Below are 22,397 nucleotides of genomic sequence, written 5' to 3'. Positions count from 1 at the left end.
TCTCCATCCTTCAGTGGGGTTCTAGTGTTTGGCTTCTTGCTCCTAACCAGGGCTCCATGGCAATGTCAGGATGCATCTGCAGAGCCTGGAGGTTTTCCCAGAGCAGAGCCTGAGCCGGTGGGGATCATAAAATGATCTCTATATTTGTGCCTACTTACACTGCATGAAAATCCAGTTTCAAATTATTTTCGTAAAGAGGCTTCTTGCAAGTGGGTCATTGTAAACTAGATCCTCATCTCTGATCCAAACTGAATTTGGAAGGCAAGACAGCTCTTAATGATGTACTTAAGTAATTGTGTGCTCCAGTGCTTTCTCGAACAGGGGCTGTAATACTTGTTTGAAATTAGTTCATTTACTTCTTAGAATGAAATACCTACTTTCTCAAGCGTGCAATTCTTTAGAGCAAATATTTTCCCTAAAACATAGCAGTGACCATAATAATAACTCAAGCCTACCTACTTTTTTCCTGCAGTTGGAATTGAGCAAATTCCATATTTCTTGATCTACTCTTTTTCCTTTTCTGGCTAAAAATAGCAGAAGTTTTCTTGTTAAATCAGTGTGCTTATTTATGAGCTCACTGACACTCTAAATTATCCAACTCAGTGGTTCATTAGAGGAAAGGAAAAAGCTTAGGTAAAATGAAATCCTACTGCAGATCTTTATATAGCAGGATAACATGTCTCCCTCTGATTGCTGCGTATCGCTTTCCAGATTGAGGTCTATTAAGCTATAGGAAGCGGTTGCCTCTAAGAATTGCCGGTGGAATAGAGACGGTAGCTTTGGCGGGGAAGGCAGAGGGTCAGTGCGAAACTCAGCGAGAGCTGGTTGGAAATTTTTTGTCACTACATTTTTCACCAGAAAGTGCTGCTGCGGCAGAAAAAAACCCCGTTGTTTTGACATTTTTGTAATGAAAAAATATAGCATTCCAGTTGCAATGGCTTTTTCTTTTAAGTTCCTCTCCTCCCCCTAATTGAAACCCATATAAATCCATTGAATCTTTCCAACAAAACATTTTGACAGCTTCAAACTCCATTTTGGGAGAGGGGAGGCCGAAGGAGGGGGCAGGGGGTGTTGTTTTGTTTACATTTTGGCTTTTCTGTTCACACTATTCGTCATGTTCTTAGGCGAGTCAGGAATTTCGAGCAGCGCTGGGACTTGCTGAAAGCAACCTGATGAGCAGCAGCTCCCGGCGGAGCAGCTCCATCAGGCTGCTGGACACCAGCAGCTCCCGCACAGCCTTTCCCTTGGGCTCCCGTCCGTGGATCCCGGTTAGGGATCACTGTCCGGTGCTGGCAGCCTTTGCAGCTATCCTTTTCAGGGAGCCTCCTATGAAATCAGGAGCGGCTCCAAAGCGTCTCTTTCATCCATTGCCAACAGATTGCTGTGTTAGAGGAGATATCAAACCCAAGGTTAGATGAGAAGAGCCCAACCCTCTTACTTATCTCAGCTGAAGTTTTCAGCCTCTCATGGTTCACTCATCACTGGGTTTATTTCAACCTACTGATGCCATTTCTAAGAGTGAGAAAATCCAGCCCTTTGACATCTTAAATGCAGCAGATCTGGGCCTCTGTGGTTTCTCTTGGATGATATATTGCTGTTGAAAGACTTTTCAGGCATAGAGGATAGGAAAAAAACTGCATGGTGAGAAATAAAAAGGAAGCACCTGGGACTCATGCAGACCAGGCAGCCCCTGCAAGCCTGAGCCCAGTCTGTAGGTTACCTGCTGAAATGCTGTCCCCAGTGCCGTGGGCAGCAGCCTTAGACCCAGGGTGGGGATTTGGGGACGTCTGAGCCTGTACTTCAGGGCAAACATCCCTCCCTGCAGCGGCTGGCAGCAGGGATGCTGCTCTGGGGGAGATGCTACAGTCCCCTTTTCCTGCCTTTTTCTCCAAAACCTGAAGCAACATTTCACATTTCTGATAAAAAGTCCTCTGTGTCTAGGGAGAGAGCTTCATCAATATTTTGATAAAGATTTTTATCAATTACTTGAATGCCTTCAGCAGGGATGTGTTTGTGTAAGACGCGTGGGTATGGCATCGGTGCAGCAGTGCAGCACCTACTCCCAGCTGACTTTGCTCAGAGCCAGAGGCGGCTGTTGGGGCTGGGGGGGCATTTGGGGGCTGAAGGACATAGGCAGTTCTTTTAAGTAGGACGATTTTTGGTGTTTACCCAGGCACTGGAGGCTCTTTAGCAGTCCAAAACGCACTGAAGGCACCAAGAAGGCATTTCCTGATGGAAATCAAGCCTTAAGTTTCTCCCTGTCCCCGGTTAGCCATTAGGAAGCTAACTATAGCCCCAGCTGGCTCTCAGAGGGGGACGACGACGACGATGACGACACACACGTCCCTGTGCCCTCCCCAGAGCACAGGGAAAGGCACGCACCATACCCCACCTGCAAAATGGTTTTGGTGTTGGGGAATCTTTGCAGACTCAACCAGATTAGCTTATAGACCAAGAGACCAGCATGGCTGTTGGGTAGGAGCAACTCCAGACAAGTCAGAAGGTCTTGAAGCCTCTTGTATTTGATCATAGCCAAGAGGATAAATATCTCTGGTATGAAAGTAATGTTACTTTTGCGTCTTCATCTAGACAGGAGAACAGCAAAATGCAAGGCTAGCATTAGGGCATAGTTTTAAACTCCCTCCCAGGTCACTGGTAAACATTTAAGTATGGATGTCCCACTCTTTTTTTTCATTTCTTTGTTATATTTCATTTCTTGTAACGTTCTGTCCCTGGTAACAATGTGCATGATGTAGCGTCTCCCACTGCAGGGATATTGCTTTAGTGTCTAGAAGTATTTAGATGATGATACTTTTTTTTTTTTTTTCTCTTTTCCAAAAGATTTGTGTCCTGGTTTCTTATGTTTAATCATCTCTCCCTTTAGATCCCTCTAGCTGAGATGGAGGCTCTGTCTCTGACGTCAGATATTCTCTCTGAAAAGTCCTGGTCCTTAGCTCTGACGGATGACTCTTTTCCTGATGATACTAACACACACTTACTTAATGCTCTGGAAAGCAATGTACATACACTGGTCGCTGTATAGTCTGATGTTTACAGGGTTCGAAATACTGCTTCCACCTCTCTACACCTGCCTAATGGCATTTTCAGTTCAAGCCCATTTCCAAATAGCACCAACCTTTCCCCTGAACAGGACGTTGTCCTTAATGCCATTAGGTCCTGGGTTGTTATCGCTGTTGTCCACAAACTTGGCTCCTTGCGAGGAACAAGTAGTTATTTCTATTTTTCCTTTGGTGCCTTATGTAAAAACATCGTGTTTGCTGCAAGTGAAATAAAGAGTAAAAAAAAATGCTTTGGAAAGTGTCAAGGTCAAAATTTCCTCCCCATCTGAAACAAATCAGTGATGCTGCGTGGAAGAGACACCCATGAGCTAATGACTCGTGTCCTCTGCTGAGGGGTCATCTACAACCCTTTGGTTTGTAATGGATTTTTGTCTTGATGAACACAGGCACCACAAGGCTTTTTGCATGATTGGTGCCAGACTGTTTATTTTACAAATATCAGATGGGGATGACTCCGAGATGCTGCTTGTTTTGTGAATTCTTACTAGCAGTCATGCTGCTGGGAAAAAAAAAAAAAAAAAAAAAGGACTATTTTGTGTCTTTTTGAATTAAATAACCAGTATTTTGAACCCTGCCTTAACCATCTACTCTTTGAAACATTAGACATTTTTAGCTGTGTAGCGGTCAAGTGCTTTTTTTCTGCTGTACAACAGACATAACTCCTTTTCCAACATTTTTGGATCATTCTTGTTTTCTTTGTTGTTGTTCATGTACCTGCCTTTGGATGTTTGTGTTGTTGATAAATTTTCTGCCATTCTAGTCGACTGCCATCCTAATTAGCACTTATTTGGGAAACATCTCTTAAACCGTGACAATATTTCCCATCATGCTTCATGGCATCACGTGCAAAAGATTTTGTAAACTACATTTAACATTTTCTGTGGGACTTTTTTTTTCAAAATTAGTTAGTCTGAAGAGCTGGGCTGAGGAGAGAGCCCTTACAGTTTTGAATCAGATTAGACAAACCCATTTGACAGTGCAGCAAAGTCTCAAGGGTATAGCCAAGAGAGATGTTTTTTTTCTCCAAACAAACAAAAAAAAAACAAAAAAAAACAAACCCAAAAAACAAGCCAGGTTGAACAAAGTGGTTTGTGAATTTGTGTCAACACCAACAGAGTGTTTTGGTCAAAAAGGTTTTCAAAACTTTTGAAAAACTGCAAGCATTCATTGAAATCTTTTCTAAATGCAATATTTTTACACTTTGTTTAGGCACAGCTTTGAAATGTTTTGTTTGACTCAAAATAGATTTGGGTTGGGATTATTTTATTATTATTATTATTATTATCATTATTATTATTATTATTGGTTCATGGAAAACGCAGATTTGATTTTCAGTCAAGCCAAAACAACATGTTTTTCAAAACTACCAGTGAACCGAAACGTCATGTGCTCCCACTGCTCTGTTTGTGAGCTGGACTGGGAAGATGGTTTTGCAGCCATTTCACATGGGTTTCATGAAGTTCACTCACGAGATTTCCCCCGGGATAATCCGAGAGTGGAAATGAGCCCGCTGTGGTGTTGGATCCTGTCAATGAACCCAAAGGTTCATTCAAGGTTGGGTTTGGAGAGAGTCTCGAATCCAAATGTTTGGATCCAACTGGTTTTGAATTTGAAATCTCAGATTTCAGGCCATCTTTACTGATTTAAGTGAAATAATGTGAAAGCTAAATAGCATCAACATACTGCTCGGAAGGGGAAGGCAGGGAGGAACAGAAAGGTTCCCAAAACCCAGGTCTGAGCTTTACCAGCACAGGTCTCTCTCTCCTTCCCTGAGCTATATCGGGAGCCTGCAGTCTCTTATCTTGGCTGTATCCAGGCTGTATCCAAATCGGCAGGTTCCCAAGGACTGAAACTAATGCTGCATGACAGTGCAGATCCGTTTCCCTCATTAAATTTACAACAGTGGTCTTCCTTCTTTTTTTTTTCATTTTCTTCTTTTTTCCTCATTTTTTTTTTCTTTTTGTAAATTCCTTTTAATCTCATCATGTTTCTTATGCAAACGAAATGCCATAGTGAAATTTTGGGTTTATGACTGAAGGATAAAATTGGGAAAAAAAACCAATTCAGTGTTGATTTCAGAAAACCTGTAATGCACTGAGTGAAGGGAAGATTTGTCAGAAAATAAGATGTAAAGTTTTCCAAAAATGATCAGCAATATACTGTACCAGACTGCAGTGTCACATCTTATTTCTGTGGGTTTCAGTGGAGACCTTTTAAAGATGAAAGAGTTGTTTCATTAGAAATATCCAGGAAAGTTGACTTTGCTTCCATTTTTGTTAATATTGTCCAGCACAATAACACCCAAGAACATTTCTGGGATGGAGATATTTCCTTATGAAATCATACGTGAATCCACTTCGTTGGATGTTGCCTCTGGTGCTGCCCATTCCAAGAGACTCTTTGGCTGTAAAAACTCCCTCACTTGCATCACATCCCCTCTAATTAGAGAATGGCTTTAACCCTGAAGCAGTAGGTTTAGATATTCCTTTCAATAAAATGAGTTTAGTTATTCATTATATGAGAAGAAAAACCAGTAAAATTGTGCTGGGAGCCAGAATAGAGAATATTTTCCATAAACTAGCTTTTGTATTTGTTTTGGGGTTTGGGTTTGGGTTTTTTTTCTTTTCTTTTACTCACCTTTGCAAAAGTCTGACTTGCTGGTGAGGGCACATAGAGAGAGCTTTCCTGTTATTGCAGAGGATCAAAGTTATGCAAAGCATGTGACATTTGCTGGCCTTGAGGCATGATGCCTTCTTTGCATATCCCTGAAATAGTCATGGTTTATTACTACAGTGTTGCTTCCTCTGTTTCTGTGGTTCATTCCGTGTGACAATTTATTGACAATACAAAAGGAGGGGTATAGCTTCCTGGTAGATCCATTCGTGCAACTTGTACATACTGACGATGTGCATGCCCATCGTGCCATACTGATTGCAATGGCTGTCGCTAGCGTTTCTGGGCACTTCTCCTCTTCCCACCCCATCCTGTCTTCCTTCCTCACTGTTTTTTTCCCCATAGGCTGATCTCCGCTCCAAAGACGACACACTGACCTTGTCTCCCAGCAAAGACTTGCTGAGCGTGAGGAAGCCTTCGGTGGGGCGCACACACTCGTTGCCGAATGACAGCTACATGTTCCAGCCGCCGTACTCCAGCCCCTGCCCTGCCTCCCTGGGTGAGAGGAATCCGGCACATCACAAGTCCCAGTCAGGTACACACCTGTCAGCTGGGACAAGAGCAGGATTTTCCAGTGTAGCAATACCTGGGATTTTCCAAGCTGTTCAGTAGGAGGCAGCAAATTGTCATTGGTTTCCAGCGAGGTGGTTGTGTCCAGACCTGTGGCGTGGCTTTGCAAAGATGCTCCACGACTTGCAAAGACCCTCCACAACTTAAGAAGACCAGGTTGTCAAGGATAACTCCTTTCCCTGAGCTTTTTGGCAATGTGACAGCAAGCAGCTGGCCTGGCTCACCACTGACTGTCCCTCTGCCTGGCTCCCTGAAGGTTACAGTCCATACAGCCTGGGCTCCATACATCTCACCTGAGCTAGCTACAGCCCCAAAGCAAAAATCCCAGCAGAAGGATATTTCCTCACGTCTGGGTTGGGTTTTTTTTGCAGCAGTACCTATTCTGGCAGGTTTGGGAAGCTCTGTGTGGGAACATCTGTGAAAGATGGGAAAATGGTGTCCCTAAACGCCTGTAAAATGAACATAAATGTGCTGAATTGAGAGAGATCTCAGCGTGAGATGAATGGAAAAACGAGAGAGTGTAGAATTGTCTTTCCCAGTGTGCGTGGTCGGGATATACGCCTTGGAATTAAATTCAGATATTCTTAGATACAGCGTATTGCAGATACCAAGGACTCTCTCTCTACCTGCACCTCTGCACCTGTACTCGCAGCTGCCTCCCGGTGCTTATCAAAAAAAAAAAAAAAAAAAAAGTGCTTTCATTTACTCTGTCTGCTAGGGGTTACCTTCTGCTGGTAAGAGAATGTAGCTGTCTCTAATTCTGCTGTACATGCCATCATTTTAGACATTTGTCACAGATAAGACAGAGAAATTTTTACAAGCACTGTCATTTGAAAGCCTCTAAGCAGAACATAATTTCAGCACTGTTCAGAATGGTAGGAGATTTGAACAGATTAGAAATAAGATGTCGAAATTTGCATAGTAATAAGAATTTGGATGAATAGCAACTGTTGAACAGCAGAAAAAAATGCAGACACAACGGAGAAAGATGAATCTAGAGTTGGGAGAAATCACTGCCATAATGCAAAAATTTCAAGGTCAAGAGCTGTCCTTTGAAGAACCTGTTTGCACATAATGCAAAATGTACAGCTAAAATCCTGGTCAAATCCCACTGAAGTCAACAGCAAAACTCCTGTTACCTCCAGTGGGGTCAGAATTTATCATTTTCTGTAATAGCCAAGAAATTCCTTGGAGTTATAATACCTGACCATAGAAAAGAATCCCACTTGCTACGGAGGGAGTTTCCAGAGCTTCGTTTTTGATCCTTAATCTGTATGCATTTGTCCTGTCTTAAACAAAAACTACGTCAGCTTGACTAAAATGTGGGTAATTTCTGAGTCCCTTCTTTCTTCGAGATATCATTTCCCAGTTCCCAGCTTGGAGAACTGAACAGCCCCATCTGACAGCCCTGGCTTGGCAGGGGCGCACATTGCATCCTTGTAAATCCACAGGAAAAACTGTTCCACTGAGATATAGGAGAAGTGTTTTGGAAAGGTAGAACTGATGTCTTCTGCATAACCACACTAAGCAATTAAACCTTTTGTGTTTTTCTCCGGCTGGTGAAATTCCAGTCGTATTAAGGGGGCCAAAGTGCTCGGAGGTGGGTAAGGTGCCCAAACCTTGGCGTGTGCTTCGTTGTCCTGTTCCACCCACAATGTCAGTGCTTTTCAGGGTGGGGGAAGTCACCCCTACCTGTTTACAGTTTGTAATATTATAAAGTGCTCTGAAGACAGCAAAAGGTGCCAGGCGCATCTAATAAATCACCACAACTAAGCCATAATATTTCAAGCTGAGAAAGGTTTTGTTGTCAGAAACACTGGCACTTGCAGGAGGGATTTGTTTGAATATTCCTTCGTAATGGGGCTGTTGTTCTGGGAAAGATTCCAGGACAAATGAGATTCTCTGGGATGCGGTCCAGGTTAAATGAATTGTTTTGAAAAATGTCGAGCCGGGGGGGGGGGAGGGTGGAGCATGCAGAGTTTCAAACCTTTTACAAGAAGTAGCCAGAAACCACAAAGGGTCAGAAAAAGGCTGGGGAGTATGTGTTTGCTTCTCCTGGGATGCTTTGTAAGACTAGCCTTGAAAGCCACCTGGTGCCATTCCCTTTCGCTTCGCTTCCAGTGTGCGTGCTGGTTTTGAGATTTCAGCAGTTGGTCTCCACGTACCCTCAGGTATGGAGACATCCTTTCCTAGGCTTTCAAAGTCAGATCCTTGCGGTGCTGAGGTGTGTCATTGCCTGCAAAGTTATCGTCCCTAAAGCAGGGATCTAGAAATTGCCAGCCCAGATGAACTTCTAGTTCATAATCTTCTGTTCTTAACAGGAGCTAGTCCCAGTTGTACTGGGGGGGAAATGCCAAGAAAAATGAAATAACAGAGATTTTTGGAATAATTTATTAGTAGGTGGCAGATTTTTCCCCATCATGGAGAGGCAGTTGCTGAATTCAGTAGTTTTGCCATGCCTGTCTGCTCCAAGGTGTGACAGAGCCGTTTTCTTTGAAAGGCCGTTGAGGTTGGGATGTGGCCCCCAGATGGACATGTCACATCTCTGTCTCTTCTCCCTCTTGCAAGGTTCAAAGGCATCAGTGCAGTCACAGCCAGCGGACACCAGTTCTCTCCTGCAAATTCCAAAAGACCATTTTCACCACGTAAGAGCTCACGACCATTTGGTGAGGAGGAGCAAACCCCCGGTTCCCCAGCAAGTGCACTCTCCTTCTGCTGAAAGGCTGCTCCGCAGACAGGTAGGCAGACCTGTGCGTGATCATGAACCTGCTGAAGTTTTATATCGTTGTGTTTCCAGGTTAACCGTGCTTTAAGTTCAAGGAGGGATTCACAGAGAAGCCTCCGGAGAACTGTAATTCTCCTACAGAAATAACAAAAAGGTTGATGGATTTTGATCTGAAGGCCATTCAGGAGTCTCCAAAGAATGTGCGTGACGAGTATCATCTCCTTTGGCAATGTGCCTAAATGTTTCTCCACATTGTTAGCACTTTATTTTTTTCAGACCTCTTCATAAATGCAGCCAAATGCTCCCCAGGGGCTTGTTGGGGTAAGGAACTAATTCTTAACTGCTGTGATTTTCTCAGTGCTTGAAAGGACACAGGGGCTGCAGACTCCATCCCAGGCCACCCTTCCTCTGGTTCCTCTGGTTTCTCGAAAAGGGAAAACTGTTTAAAGGAAGCTGGATGTCTCGTATGCAAAACCATCATGGGGAGCGTACTGTTTTTACAGTGAGAATTGAAAATTAAGATCCTTTTCAATCTCCTGTGTGCTTTTGAAAGGTTTGAGTACATGCAAAGCAGAACACGTTTTATTTTGCAACTGGTTTTATGTCTGGTTTTTGCCTGGCATTGATTAAAATCCTGATTCAACCCAAGATCTAAGAGATCTAATCAGTCTGGATAATTGGAAGGATAAGTTTAAATGCATCTTTTTTTGGTAAAATACTTAAACTTTTGCTTCACTCTCACATTTTTAAGCGTATTTCATTGTGCAGTTGGACCAGGACCAGAGGCATGTCTGATTCCCAAATTCTGCTTTCTTCAGTAGTTTCATGCCTGATTTTATATACATAAAATAGATCAGTTCTATTTTTTCCAAAGCAATTTCTTTCCTGCATGAAAATATTCCCATTTCTTTCATCTTTTAATCAACATTGACAAATTAGACAGTTGATTCATTAAGCTCTAAAAATTAATGTGAAGTACCAAGGTTAACAATTACATTAGTCTGTAATACTAAATTGACATAAGAAATTCCTAGCCTGTATTCGTTTGCACAGGGCTGGCCAGCTACCTCAATCACTGCTAATGGGGAAACTAATTGATGTCATGATTCCAGTTCATAACCACTCTCTCTTGCTTTCTAATGAATAACAGACGCATCCTTTTGAACTGATCTATCTAGAATAAATTACCACGTTAGCCATCTTCCTCAACCTAATTTTGTTCCTATCTTTGAAGGCTTCTTTTTCTAAACCTTTTCATACATTTAAGTTTAATTTATTCCCCTCCCTCTTCTCTCTGCTCATGCAGTGACATGATCATGCTTTTGGAGTGACATTTCAGGGAGAAAAAAGCTTTGGGACAGTGAGAAAATATGGTCCACGGCTGGCCAAATCCTTTGGAAGGTTGGAGAGATGTGCTGCTCCCGAGCCTGCGGGAGGGGAGCGGAGAGGCTGTTCCTGGCAGCGGGGCATCATTGCTGTTACTGTTAATTGCAATCTGGATGGCCAGCCGCTGGGAAACTTGGTCCTTAAAGAGGCAAAATTCCCTTTACACCCCAGGCACTTCTGCTCGCTCAAGTGCTCTCTGCTTGGCTCCTTTTATTGCCACCACTAATCTGGTACTAGCACACCACAATAGCCCGAACTAACAAAGCATTTTGGGTTGCAGTACCCATTTTTTCCTTATTGTTACGTATATTGCATGTAATTCTGATTTGATTTCTCCTTTTCTTTCTTTTCTTTCTTTCCTTTCCCTTTGCCCTCATCCCTGCTCCTTTCCTGAATTTATGTATAGATAAATCTTGTCCACCACATACCTGGTCCATGCACTCTCCTCCATCATTAAAACCTGTGTGTTTAACCTTCCTTTCCCTCCAGACTGCTGGAGAGCGAACACAGCCCCCACAGTAACGTGCCGTTTAGACTCGGGAAAGTTTGACAATTAGCGATGCACTCGCAGATGAAGATGAGTGGATCGGATGCTTTGGGAGAACGTTCCCTGCTGAGGAATACGCTCCTTGGCAGCGCATTGCACAAAAGCTTTTGTCCAGGGCAATTGTACCTGAAATTAAAACTCTATTGATTTTCTGGTTCCAGGACTGTGTATCCAAGGTGTAGCCCACACCAAGCTGTGGCTACTACAGGTGTACACCCCAATGGGATGGCAGAGGGTCCTTTCATTTTGAAACAAAGCAGTAAAACATTGTACAAACAGTTACTACTAACAACTACCAAAGATGCCTGTATCATAGGGAGAGAAAGAGCTGGTGGTGACTAATACTGTCGTTGTATGCAACACAGGTTGGTGTACAAGCAAAAGTAATGACAATAATTACTTTTTGCTTCTGTATTCTACTTTTTTGTAGTCTGTATCTCTTCTCAGGATATGAACATGATTTCTTCTCCCACTCACTCACTAAAACTATTGGCACTGAGGAGACCAGAATTAGCTCCGCTCTTGGCTGTGGTTAGTTGCCAGTATTATGCTGTAAAATTTTAACTAGAAAGAATTCACCAGCATTGGAGAAGATCATTTTCTGTTCTGTATTAAATATTCTCTCAACTCTCACAGATGACAAAGGGAGCCCAGTGTGCAGATGGAGCAATAGACTCTTGTGTTTCTGTGCGTGCACATGTGTGTACTGCAGCTGATGAGAACTTTGCCTGAATAGAGATCATTTGGCTCAAACGGTCCTTGTGGGACAATTTTTATATAAATTCTAAGATCATTTTGGGGCGATTTGTCACAAAAGCATTCCTTAGTATGAGGAATTTCATGTCCTTGCACTTTTCTAAAGGACTGAGACAAGCTGTACACATTTCCTCCAAATTTCTCTGTGAAGTTTTTAATCTTTCGGATCATTTAGGAGTCTTCTCAAACTGAGACTCTGCCTTTAAGGGCCAGTTAATGTGGCTGATTTATAAACCCTTTTGACAAGGGATGTGGTGCAGTGAAAAGACAAAGCCTTCAAAACACGCCATAGGTTCTCTCTGCCAGCAGGCACTGATGCTGCATATGGCTCAAGACAGCCAAGGCAAAATGTGCCTTAGGAAGCCTGAATTTAAGCATCTGAGCAAGCTGAAATAATTACAGTTTATTATTATTAGTCCGGCTTTGGACTCCAGCTTTTCCAGCTCCCTTGCCCTGAGGTGGTGCAGAGTCATGGCTCCAGCATGGGACCAAAGCCAGGGACAGGCTGTTGCCCTGATGCTGGCACAGAGCGTGGCTGCTCCGGTGTCACTGGCTCTGGGGTTCCCACCCCATGCTCTCAGCATCACCTGAGCTGGAGGAGGGAATACACTTGCACATCCTCTCTCTCCCACTCGTGACGGGGCTGCTAAAATTATGAAGGGCTTTGCTGTAGATCCTTATCCTTTGCATAACAAGAATATGTCTAAGTTTGGGCGAAGGCATTCTGGTTTTGCAGCCCTCCATCCTTAGAAGAGAAAGTTAAAGGTCAACCATTTATAAAAAATGAAGGGCCCGATTCTGGTGTCACTTACACAGGGACAAACCCATAGATCTCTGAAGTGTGGGAACTGCTAGAACCCGCAGGAGGAGTCTGTGGGTCTGTGCTGAGGTACCTCAGCAGAGCTGAGCCCCCTGTAAACGCGGTGCCTTTCTCATACTAACCTGTGTTTGGTCTGTCTCTCTCATCTGGCAACTCCCCTCCTCCCCGATCCCTTTGCGCTCCGATACAGATGGCCATAAGGAACGACTCTTCGGATAGCAAGGAGAATCTCCACACCGAGGTGAGTGAACTCTCTGACCCAAATGTCCCCGCTGTGCCCAAGGAGGAGTCATCAGTGGCTCTGACACCCTCAGAAGCAAATGAGTTGGCTGCGTGGAGCCGGGCCAGCGTCCATACGCAGCAGCATTCCCACAATCAATATAATATTTCAAAGCAGGCACCAGCATCGTGTGCTTGTGCAGACTCGTATCAGGAGACACCTGGAGATTCAATGGACCGAGAAGTATCTGAAATAAACAGCTCCTCAGAGCCTTTCACTTCAGAAACTTGTACAGCCTCGAGTGCCTGTTCAGAGGTTCAGCCTCTCACTCCTAAGAGGAACATAGGCAATACCGGCAACGTTACCCTGAAGGACCTGAAGAAATACCACAGTGTAGACACCCAGGGTCTTCTAAAAAAACCGCCCTCTTGGTTAGATGATCAAAGGAGACATTCAATAGAAATTTGTTCAATGGAAAACAGCCCTCAGCATCATTCCACATCTAGCTCTTCTGGCTTCATAAGTCAGGTGGTAAGTGAAATGGAAGGCTTGCAAGGAACACGGCAGAAGAAAAAACTAAGCCCTCCATGTATATCTATAGATCCACCCGATGGACAGAGTTTGCTACCTAGAGGACCTCACAGCATCTCACCTGCTGGTGGAGACATTTGCTTGAGGCGGCGTGCTCCATCTTGTGAGTCCAAGGATTCCATGGATATAGGGGATGCGTTGCTTCCAGACAGTATGTCAACATCTCCTACCCCAAAGAAAGACTTGTTGACACTTCCTAGCTTTTCCTTTGATCAAACGGAAATGGACCCCTGAGTTACTTTTCTGTTGGTGCCAAATGTTTTCTTCCTTTCATGTAATAGAAAAAAAAAAAAAAAAAAAAAATTAAAAGACTGTATTCCAAAACGGCACTGGGTAAAAAATTTCCAAAGAAAGATTAAAGAACCAGCTGGTTAAAAGAGTGGTTAACCTATATCACGCTTACTTAAGCATATGTTCTGCTTAGGTAAAAGCAATACAATGTGCAGAATCTATATGTATATTATATTTTATTAAATTAATTGAATCTAGTATTGCGGGATGTAGTACATTTTGTGACTAAAGACTCATTTAATTTTCTTCTATTTTATGTATCTCAGAATATTTCTGAGATAAAGTTGGTTTTTATGAATATTTTAACCTAAAAAATATATATTTAATCCCTTCTCTTTTTTTGTTTTGTTTTGTTCGGGTTTCATTTTGTTTTGCAAAGCACAAAATGTAGCCAATTAGTGCATTACAGAGGAAATGTACCCCACACTCAGCAGTAAATAAGGATTATTTAATGTAATTTATTTTTCCCTTTGGACTTCAATGATATTCTGGGAAAAGGATTGTTTGGGTAGTGTAGAAACGCAGTGGCAATTTTTTCGCAAAATAATATCCCCATATTGCATAAAATCAACATCCAGAGTGAAAGCAAGTGCACGAACGCAGGAAAGTGCAATGTGCTGATAGATGTCTGGAGATGGTGAATGCAGAGCCATTTAGCTGTACAAATGCTGAGTTACGAAAGGACAGTATAGATCATCCGTGGTGACCCACAAAACCATGGCAATGGCTATTTTCATACGTGCCCAGGAAACTGAGGCAGCAAAAGCCTGTGGTTGCTCCTGAGATGTTTTTCCAGTATCTCCAAGGCAGACTGTTTCTTCTGCGGAGTTTTACACCTCTGTGAGCCCCCTGTTCGTGGGGGAGCCCCTCTTTTCCACACCCCCGTGGAAGGGAGAATAAGACCGTGGTGCAGATTTGCAGTGGGTGAATTCGGTGCAGACACGTCACTGCAGCGGGCTTAAGCGCATGTTTAAAGTTAAGCTCTTGCTTAAGCCGCCTTGAGGTTGATTGTATTGAAGAAGTTCTTGAAAATGAAAATCATATGCTTATGTGTTCAACGGAATCGAGGTCTACTGCAAGTTATTTTACAGATTACATGTAAGAAAGTCTGTAGGTACTGAAATGACTGTTGATTTTCAGTAAAAAAGTCAGGTTTTTTGCTGGCACTGCTAGAATTAATTTACATGACCCTGACTGCAATTTTATTTCCAACCTATCTAAAGCCTTAAGCAGCAACATCGTGGTACAAAGTAGATAAAACCAGAATTCATGTCCTTACTTTAGAACACATCCTTAATGTCAGTCATCTCCGAAATTCACTGTTTACTTCTGTGCTAATGCCCTCTGCAAAAAGCAATCTGTAAAACTGGGCAGCACAGCCTGAAAACCATGCAAGACTGGTCCGGTTCGACACCTCCCGCTCCTCACAAGGCTGATGGAAACCAGATGTCAACTTCACTCAACTTCCATGAAATCACATTAAGATGTAGGCTAAATAAGACTGCAGGCATGCTTTGAAGTGTGGGAATAGTCACAGGTTTCAAATGGCGTACATGGATAAGGCTTTGCTGGATCGTGTCCTTAAACCAGCACAGGCAAGAGGAGGATTTGTGCTATTTCTGTCAGTCGGGAGTTTGTAACTTTTTGAGAACTACTGATCTTTTCAAATCACTACAACATGTTGATGTACAGCCTTTTATCCATTCAGAGATTAGGCTGTTCCGACTACGTGTATCTGCATTAGCTTCAAGTATACATGCAAAGAAGAAGATGCTGTTCGTACCTAACAGCCTACGTGAGGTCTTAAGCTCCTTTATTTTCACTGGAGGACGTTCACTCCATAAACAATCCCTATTGATTTACACGTCCTGGAGAAATGTAAGGGCTTTCAGCAGGAAGTCAGGCAATCAGTGTATTTGAAGTAGGAGGATTAACATTCTGTACTATTTACTGCCGTTAGATTAATTCTTGGCTGGGACTTTTTCCCCCTCTTCCACACGGGCCCATACGGAGACCGCTCCCTTTGATATGCCAGTCCAAATCCAGAGTTAAGCCCGTTTAAAGCAATGATTTCAAACAAACCTTTCATCAGTTCTTCCCCCAGATCGCAGTTAAGGAAATAATAAAATTACAGTGTATTAAGCCTGAGAAATATTCTTAATCCCTTTTTGGTTTTACACTTATAATGAGCCTTAGCTTTTCCTTTCACATGTACTAAATAATTTGGGAAAATAGCTAGGCCACTGCAATTGCCGACCCTTGTTCCTTAATGATTAGGATTGTGTTTGCATAGCTGGAATGATATTACTGGTACAGCTCCTTCCTTACAAAAGAACCATGGAACATTTTAGCTTGAAATCGTGGCACAAAACGGTGATGTGATGTTAATCCAAACACTCGACTCCAGCTGTAACAGAAAGCCTAAAGGCTCCTCTATTTTCATGGCTTGGGGTTTTGCCCACTGACAAGATTTGTGGAAGTAAGAAAAAGTTTACATCATACGTGAATATTCAGTAAAGACTAGTCAATAAAAAATACCATATGATGATGCATTCAGGAAAAGAAATCCATGTAAAATAGTTTGTTTTCTAAACCGGATAAGTTTTTTCTAGATGCCCTTTTGAAAGACAAATAAAAATGTACTGCAGCGTGTGCAATAATCTTAACATAATTTTAAATACCTTTGGGGGGGTTTTATAGAATTTGACTTTTTTTAAACCAAATGTACAAAATCCACAGGAATTCTGTAGAATGGTTATGTTGATAGAATTTTTTATATTTTTGTAGAAATCTATAGAGAAATTGTTAAAAGTCTGCGTAGCATCTTGGGAACAGAAGCAGCTTTTACCTACAAGGTTTTTTTCATAAACCTGGAGCCAGACCTACTGTATTACAACATGTATAGCCTAGTTTCAGAGCCTGCATCCAGGTCGCATTTAGAAGTAAGCAGCTAAGCTCAAGTTCTACGATATTGCAGTGCTATTACTGTTCAAGAACCGTACCCGTAGAAAACATCTACTCCCAAAACTCAGCCCCTAGCGAAGGTAAAGTAGTCGCGTGACTATCCGGTTCATTCAAGCACACCAGCACTTTACTACTGTGGATTTACTGTATACAGGTGGGAGGAGGATATTCTGCTCTTGCCAGGCTGACACATGGGGTAAAAGAGATTGCAGATGTGTCTGGAAAGATGTAAATTCCATTCTTGCAGCCCCTCGCACATAGAACTGATTCTTCATAGCTTGGTTACAGGCCGTTTATACTGTAGATATTTTGGAGAAGGGCAAAGAAAATGCTGTTTTTGACTTCTGTGGATTTCGCTCAGCACAAGGTGTATTCAAGGAGAAAAAAAGAAGAAAAAAAAGAAAACAAAAGCATTACCATTGTAAATTAGGCTATGCCCCAGTCTCCCCTTTTCTGCCCCTTTGACTATAATAACCCCTGTACACTATTACACAAGGTGACTAGAGTAGGCACAGTACCATTGCAATGTCCGTAACAACCTAGTATATATTATAGAACTTTGTATTTAATAGCTAATATATTGTTATACTGTATCAGGTATATAGGCCAAAACAAGGTCTTTTGGTCAGGGCAACAAAAGGTGGTATTCATGGGCAAAATTGGGTTAAAATGTTCCTTTTTAAAAAAAAAAGAAAAAAGACAAAAAATGAGTGTAAATCTTTACAAATGACAAAAACAAATGTGTCCTATTAAAGCCTTTTGAAAAGAAAACAACTGTGCACTTCCCTTTTTTTGTTGTTGCTGATGATAATTGGTATCATTCAGAGAGGTCAAATCTTTGGTCATGTTTTAATTGCGAACAGTTGGAATAGGTACTGTATAGCAGGAGCGGATGGGGAAGAAATGTTGTGAAATATCAGCCCTTCGTGAAGCAATTCGGTTTGACACCGCAAGTGAACGTGGCCCAGCGCATCGCCCAGGGTGTGCTGTTTCACCAGTGAGACCATCAGCTGTTTCTGCACATCGCGCTGCGGTGGCAGAGGACAGCTTGGCCAGCTGCTGAGCGATGCGCAGGCGGCCAGGACTGCAAGGGAGAGCTGCAGCCAAAGAGGGAACAGAGTCAGGATTTGATCTGACCGTGGGAACATGTCGCTGTGAAGAGGGAAGGTACCGGGCTTTTTCATGCGTTCAGGATTTCCAGCCTGAAGCGCGGCAGCCTCTTGCCCATCACTTCTGCAGTCATTTAGCTCCTCGCAAAGCAGGAGCTGGCGGGGGTGGTACCACTGCTGGAGCTGCAGCCTGCCTGCTGTGGAGCAGCGGGGGCTCGCACCCCAGATGCTGCTCAGGTACCACTAGAAACATCCGAACTGAAACTCTTCAGGGGTCTTTAGTGGATGAGTGATGTAGCTTCTAATGTGAAGTCTCCTCTGCTCTGGGGAGCAGCCACTAGAGAGGGGAACCTGGCCTGAGCACTGAGCTGTTTCGCTTTGGCTTGCATGCCTTACGATGGCTCTGCAGCAGGAGGGACCCCAAACTGACACCCACAATGCTTATGTTATCTAGAGAGCGTTTTGATAAAGGCCCCCTCACAGTCACCTCTGAGCAGAAAACAGCAGGAAGGAGGTTAGCCCTTAAACAGAGGGAAAGTGTGGATCTGTGTAAAATCCCATGCAAATCCACACAGAGCAGGACTCCAGAGGCGAGTTCTGTAACGCGTCTGCGTTATCCGGGCCATGGGGCCAGCCCCACCAGGCTGGAACCATTGAAGTGCCTTCCCACCCCTCCAAGGCTGCAGGATCCACATGGCACCAAGGTAAGCAGGGCTCACGGGTTCAAGCACTTTGCACCTCTCTGCACACAGCTGAATTGAGCCCCAGGGTGGTTCCTTGCAGGGGATGTCAGATCCCTCCATTTCCAGCGTCGGCTTTCAGAGGAGCTTGGGAAGGGGTTTGGTTTTCTGCTCTGTTTTGCGTGTATTCCCATACGAGGCTCTTTTGCCAAGTTTTGCTTGTGGTTTTTAGAAGGCTCCCACCCAGACTGGCTGCTCGTGGATATGTGCTCCCAACTTGCCAGAGCCTGGGTCCGGCACTTTGTTATTCCCTTTGGTGAGTAATTTGGATGCCATGTGAAACTAGGTCGTTTTCTATGTAGTGGTAGCTGCGTCTAGGGAAGCAGCACTTCAAATTTAATTTGTTTCTGGCTTAGTCGAGACAGTTAGGTGAACTTGGTTAACTGTCCTGCTGCTGGAGAGCAGTGTCTGGTCAGAAGAGCTGCGCGCACGGCTCATCCCTCAGCTGGAGCTCTGCAAAACCCTGCGAGATGCTTCGTGAGAAACGGGAAAGGCCATTTGTGCCTTCTGTGCTTCAGGTGCTCCAGAGCTACAAATTGAGACGTGCCGGCACGTCTCGGGGGTGACCTGCACTGGAATCTCCCCACATAAGGCAGGAAAAAGCCATGTAAGGGAACGTGCCTGGCTGCCTTTATTGCCACCAGCACCTCCTGAAGGCCGAGCGGTGACCCGCTGCCGGGGGGGGGAGGATCCCGCAGACGGGAGGGATCAGGCCAGGGACGCTGCGGGGGGCAGAGGCCGAGCCGAGCGGGCGAGGGGCGTGCGGAGCGGCGGGGCCGGCGCGCAGCGTTTTGCTACCATCTAGCGGGCCGGGGAGCGGGATGGGCAGCGGGGCTCTCCGCCTTCCCGGCGCCGGGAAGCTCCAGCTACCGGGAAAAGGGGCCGGGGGGCGGGCCGCGGGGCCGCTCCGCCGCCCGGGAGGCAGGTTCCGGGCCAGCTCCGCGTTGCAGAAACGGCGTGGTACCGCGCGGGGTCGGGGGGGGGGTGGGGGGGGGGGGTGTGTGTCTGCTTCTGCGGCGGGGGAGGGGGTGTTCAACCACTGAATGTATGACAATCCCTTCGTGGGAAGCGGGTGGGAGCCGGAAGGGTTGCTCCCAGGTTGAGGAGCCCCGTGGCAGCCGGTGAAACCCCCCACTGCTTGGGGCGAGGGGAGATGCTCAAAGCCAGGCTGCTGCACATACAAGTGGCTCTGGCTTGTGCAAAGCCCTGGGGTACAATGGCTGGTCCAGGGACAGCCCTTGGGTGCCCAGCATCTTGGAGGCTGTGGCAGCAGCCCAGCTTTGTCCCTGCACATGCTTATCCCTTGTTTGAAGCACATGTAGAGCACAGCGCCCAGCATGCCCTGTGCGTGCCAGCCTTGTCCCGGCTGCGCTGGCACGCAGACCCACCATACAGCCACAACCTGTGAGCCCAGACGGGGTGTTGGAGCTCTGCTTGGCCCAGCATGGGAGGAGGAGAAGCCAGCAGGCCTTGTGCCATCTCACCTGGCTTGGGGTGAGGTGCTCCAGGTCTGTTTGCTTGGGTGAAGGCTGAGCACTTGTCACTAGATGGCAATGCCATGAAGTGGTTTAGCTGGTACACTGGTGCACCTGAGGTCCCCAGTAACCTGTTTCTGTTTGGTTTGGCGTGGTCTTCAGCATCACCAGTGAAAGGCATTGCCTTGCTGGCATTTTTGCTTTTGAGGGTGATTGGACTTAAGGTGGTTTTCACATGTTGTATTCAATGCTTTGGATATGTTTACAACATGCTATATAATCCTGCAACATCCTCTGGCATTTTCTACTATGCCTGAGTCACTGAATGCTATAATTGGCAAGATTTCAAAGGTCCTGGGTAGATTATCTTTCCATATCTATTTAATACTCTAAATAATGCAACAAAAGACCCCTGCAGCTCCAGCTGGGAAATGAAGAGGATGGTTAAACCACTTAATTACTTACTGTGCTAACAATTATTTTACAGAAACAGAAAGCAAAATCCAGCTGTTCCAGGGGAAATCAAGAAGTTAATATTGATGTAATTCAACAAAAAACGTACTGTGGTGGACAGCATGTGCTGTGCTGACACTTGTGAAGGCAGTGCAGAACTGCTCTGATGGGTGTCACCAGCTCAGCGTGGCCAAGGGCTGGTGACAACTCCATGTTCATTCAAACAAAGCAGGATCCGGTGTTTGGATTCCTGCAACCACCGTGAATTCTGCAGTGAAATCCTGAACGGCTTCAGCCCATTAAAACTAGGAAAGGTTTGTGGGGTGGCTGAGTTGGCACAGGGAGAGGATAAACTATGGCAATTGTCAGGAGCTGAAGTAGGATAGTTTGGGTCTTGGCTCCAGAAGGCCCAAGTGCCATGTGCTGCTTGTCTGTGGCTGTTTGTCCATCGCTCTAAGCTCCTTCTGCAGCTAAACCACCCATGAGCTGGGTGTGTTACACCTGCCGTGACTTCCATCAACCTCTGCAGGCACACGAGAGCATGTTTGTGGAATTATCTAGCAAGTGAGAGAGACGCCCAGTGCATTTGGAGTTTGGCTGCTCACTGCTGGAGCAGCTCCAGGATCACTTTGGGGTGATCTAGGCAGTTCTCAGCACGTTGAAATGTAGGAGCACTCATGTAACAGGGGAAGATGGTATTACACACAGCATCCTGGAGGAGTCATACACACACCATTTTCTCCTTTTAGGGAGCCCTGATGCAGCAGGTATAACCCACCTCGCCCCACAGCAAACAGAATGACTTTACTGTGCAGCTTCAGGCCAGATGCAGTGTGCTCTCAACCTCCCTGTGCCAGCTTTCCAGGGAGCTGCTGCCTCTGTTCTTCCAACCAAGGGAATCTTGCCTTCCATTCCTTGCTTACAAAGTCACGTAGCCGATATATGCCCAAAAGCAGACCTGTGAGTAAAAACCAGGGCTGCAAATTCCCAGCCCACTCCTTCATCTGTTTTATCATGGGAGTTCTAAACTCCTTATTGCATTTTCCAGAAATGAGGAAATTAAAGTCAAATCCTTTCCTGCAAGAGGAGGGATGCACACTAAATTCAACACCATTGACCGTTCGGGAAGAAGAAACCTGAAGTCTGCTGCTACTCATGCGGTGTTGACTTTAAGCAGAGTTTGTTACAAGTCCACATCTTGTATGTGTTAAAACAAGGCGTTGTCCCCTTTCTTATAGAGTAAATGTATAGGGCCTTGCTGTAAATGCTTCTTTGGCAGTCTCTTTTTCTTACCATCTGTAAAATGTGACGCCTCTGTGGGTCTTGGAAAGAAAGCTGAGCCTCTGCTGTTCCAAGCAGAGAAAGAAGGTGATATTTATAGTCAACTAACCATAAAACTGTGACTTCCAGAGCTGCACATGCTCAAACGCTCCCCAACCCTCAGCTCTAAATGTCCTTCTTTATATGGATTGCTGCAGGAGTCGGCCACACTTCATTTTGCTTTTAGTGCTTTGCAAATCAGCGTGAGGTGTGATAGGGAGAGCAGCCTGCCTCACACCTGGCACGGTGCTTACACAAACAGCTTCTCTCTGGCGTTGCCTCCCGTCCTGCCCCAGCCAATTGCTCTGGCTGATAGCTTGCCTTCCGCTGCTGGCCCTGGGTGTGCCTTGGAGGTGCTTCATGACTGCACTGACTTGACCTGCATCTATGTGTTAGCAGGTGAAAAGTCCTTTACTGTGCAGCTGGCGTGGAAAAGAGCATTTAAATACATTGCTGAATGAACCCAGATCAGGTGTTGCCACTCCCTGAAATAAATGTTCATTGAGAAAAGGTGAGTTCCTGAACTCGCTGGCGTTCACACCAGAGGTGCCGTTTTGTTTTCCTGCGTAGCCAGCCTGCATTTGGGGGAACATCACAGGAGTAATGACACGTCCTAGGTACCTCTGTCTTCCCTCCCATCATCAAAAGGAAACAAGTGAGCTGCCTGAGATAGTGCT

At 44.8% G+C, this 22,397-nt stretch overlaps 1 protein-coding gene across 18 annotated transcripts in view; it reads left to right on the top strand.

Annotated features, from left to right (window-relative positions):
* The window catches only part of CACNA1G (calcium voltage-gated channel subunit alpha1 G), a 153,479-nt gene extending 136,106 nt beyond the window's left edge, over positions 1 to 17,373 (top strand). For 8 of the 18 annotated variants that reach the window (XM_037407187.1, XM_037407151.1, XM_037407179.1 and 5 more), the window contains 4 exons: positions 2,885 to 3,019; positions 6,099 to 6,288; positions 8,892 to 9,061; positions 12,748 to 17,373. In XM_037407187.1, the coding sequence (XP_037263084.1) occupies positions 2,885 to 3,019; positions 6,099 to 6,288; positions 8,892 to 9,061; positions 12,748 to 13,602 (1,350 nt within the window). In that variant the 3' untranslated portion in view covers positions 13,603 to 17,373. Of the gene's footprint in view, positions 1 to 2,884; positions 3,020 to 6,098; positions 6,289 to 8,891; positions 9,062 to 10,840 lie in introns of all 18 variants that reach the window. The other 10 variants (XM_037407237.1, XM_037407230.1, XM_037407196.1 and 7 more) reach the window with 8 other exon arrangements.
* Positions 17,374 to 22,397: the final 5,024 nt, after the last annotated feature.

Source organism: Falco rusticolus, chromosome 1, assembly GCF_015220075.1.
Source record: "Falco rusticolus isolate bFalRus1 chromosome 1, bFalRus1.pri, whole genome shotgun sequence".
Classification (NCBI taxonomy): domain Eukaryota; kingdom Metazoa; phylum Chordata; class Aves; order Falconiformes; family Falconidae; genus Falco; species Falco rusticolus.
Note: the sequence above shows the minus strand (reverse complement) of the source record. Positions and strands in the feature narration are given on the sequence as shown.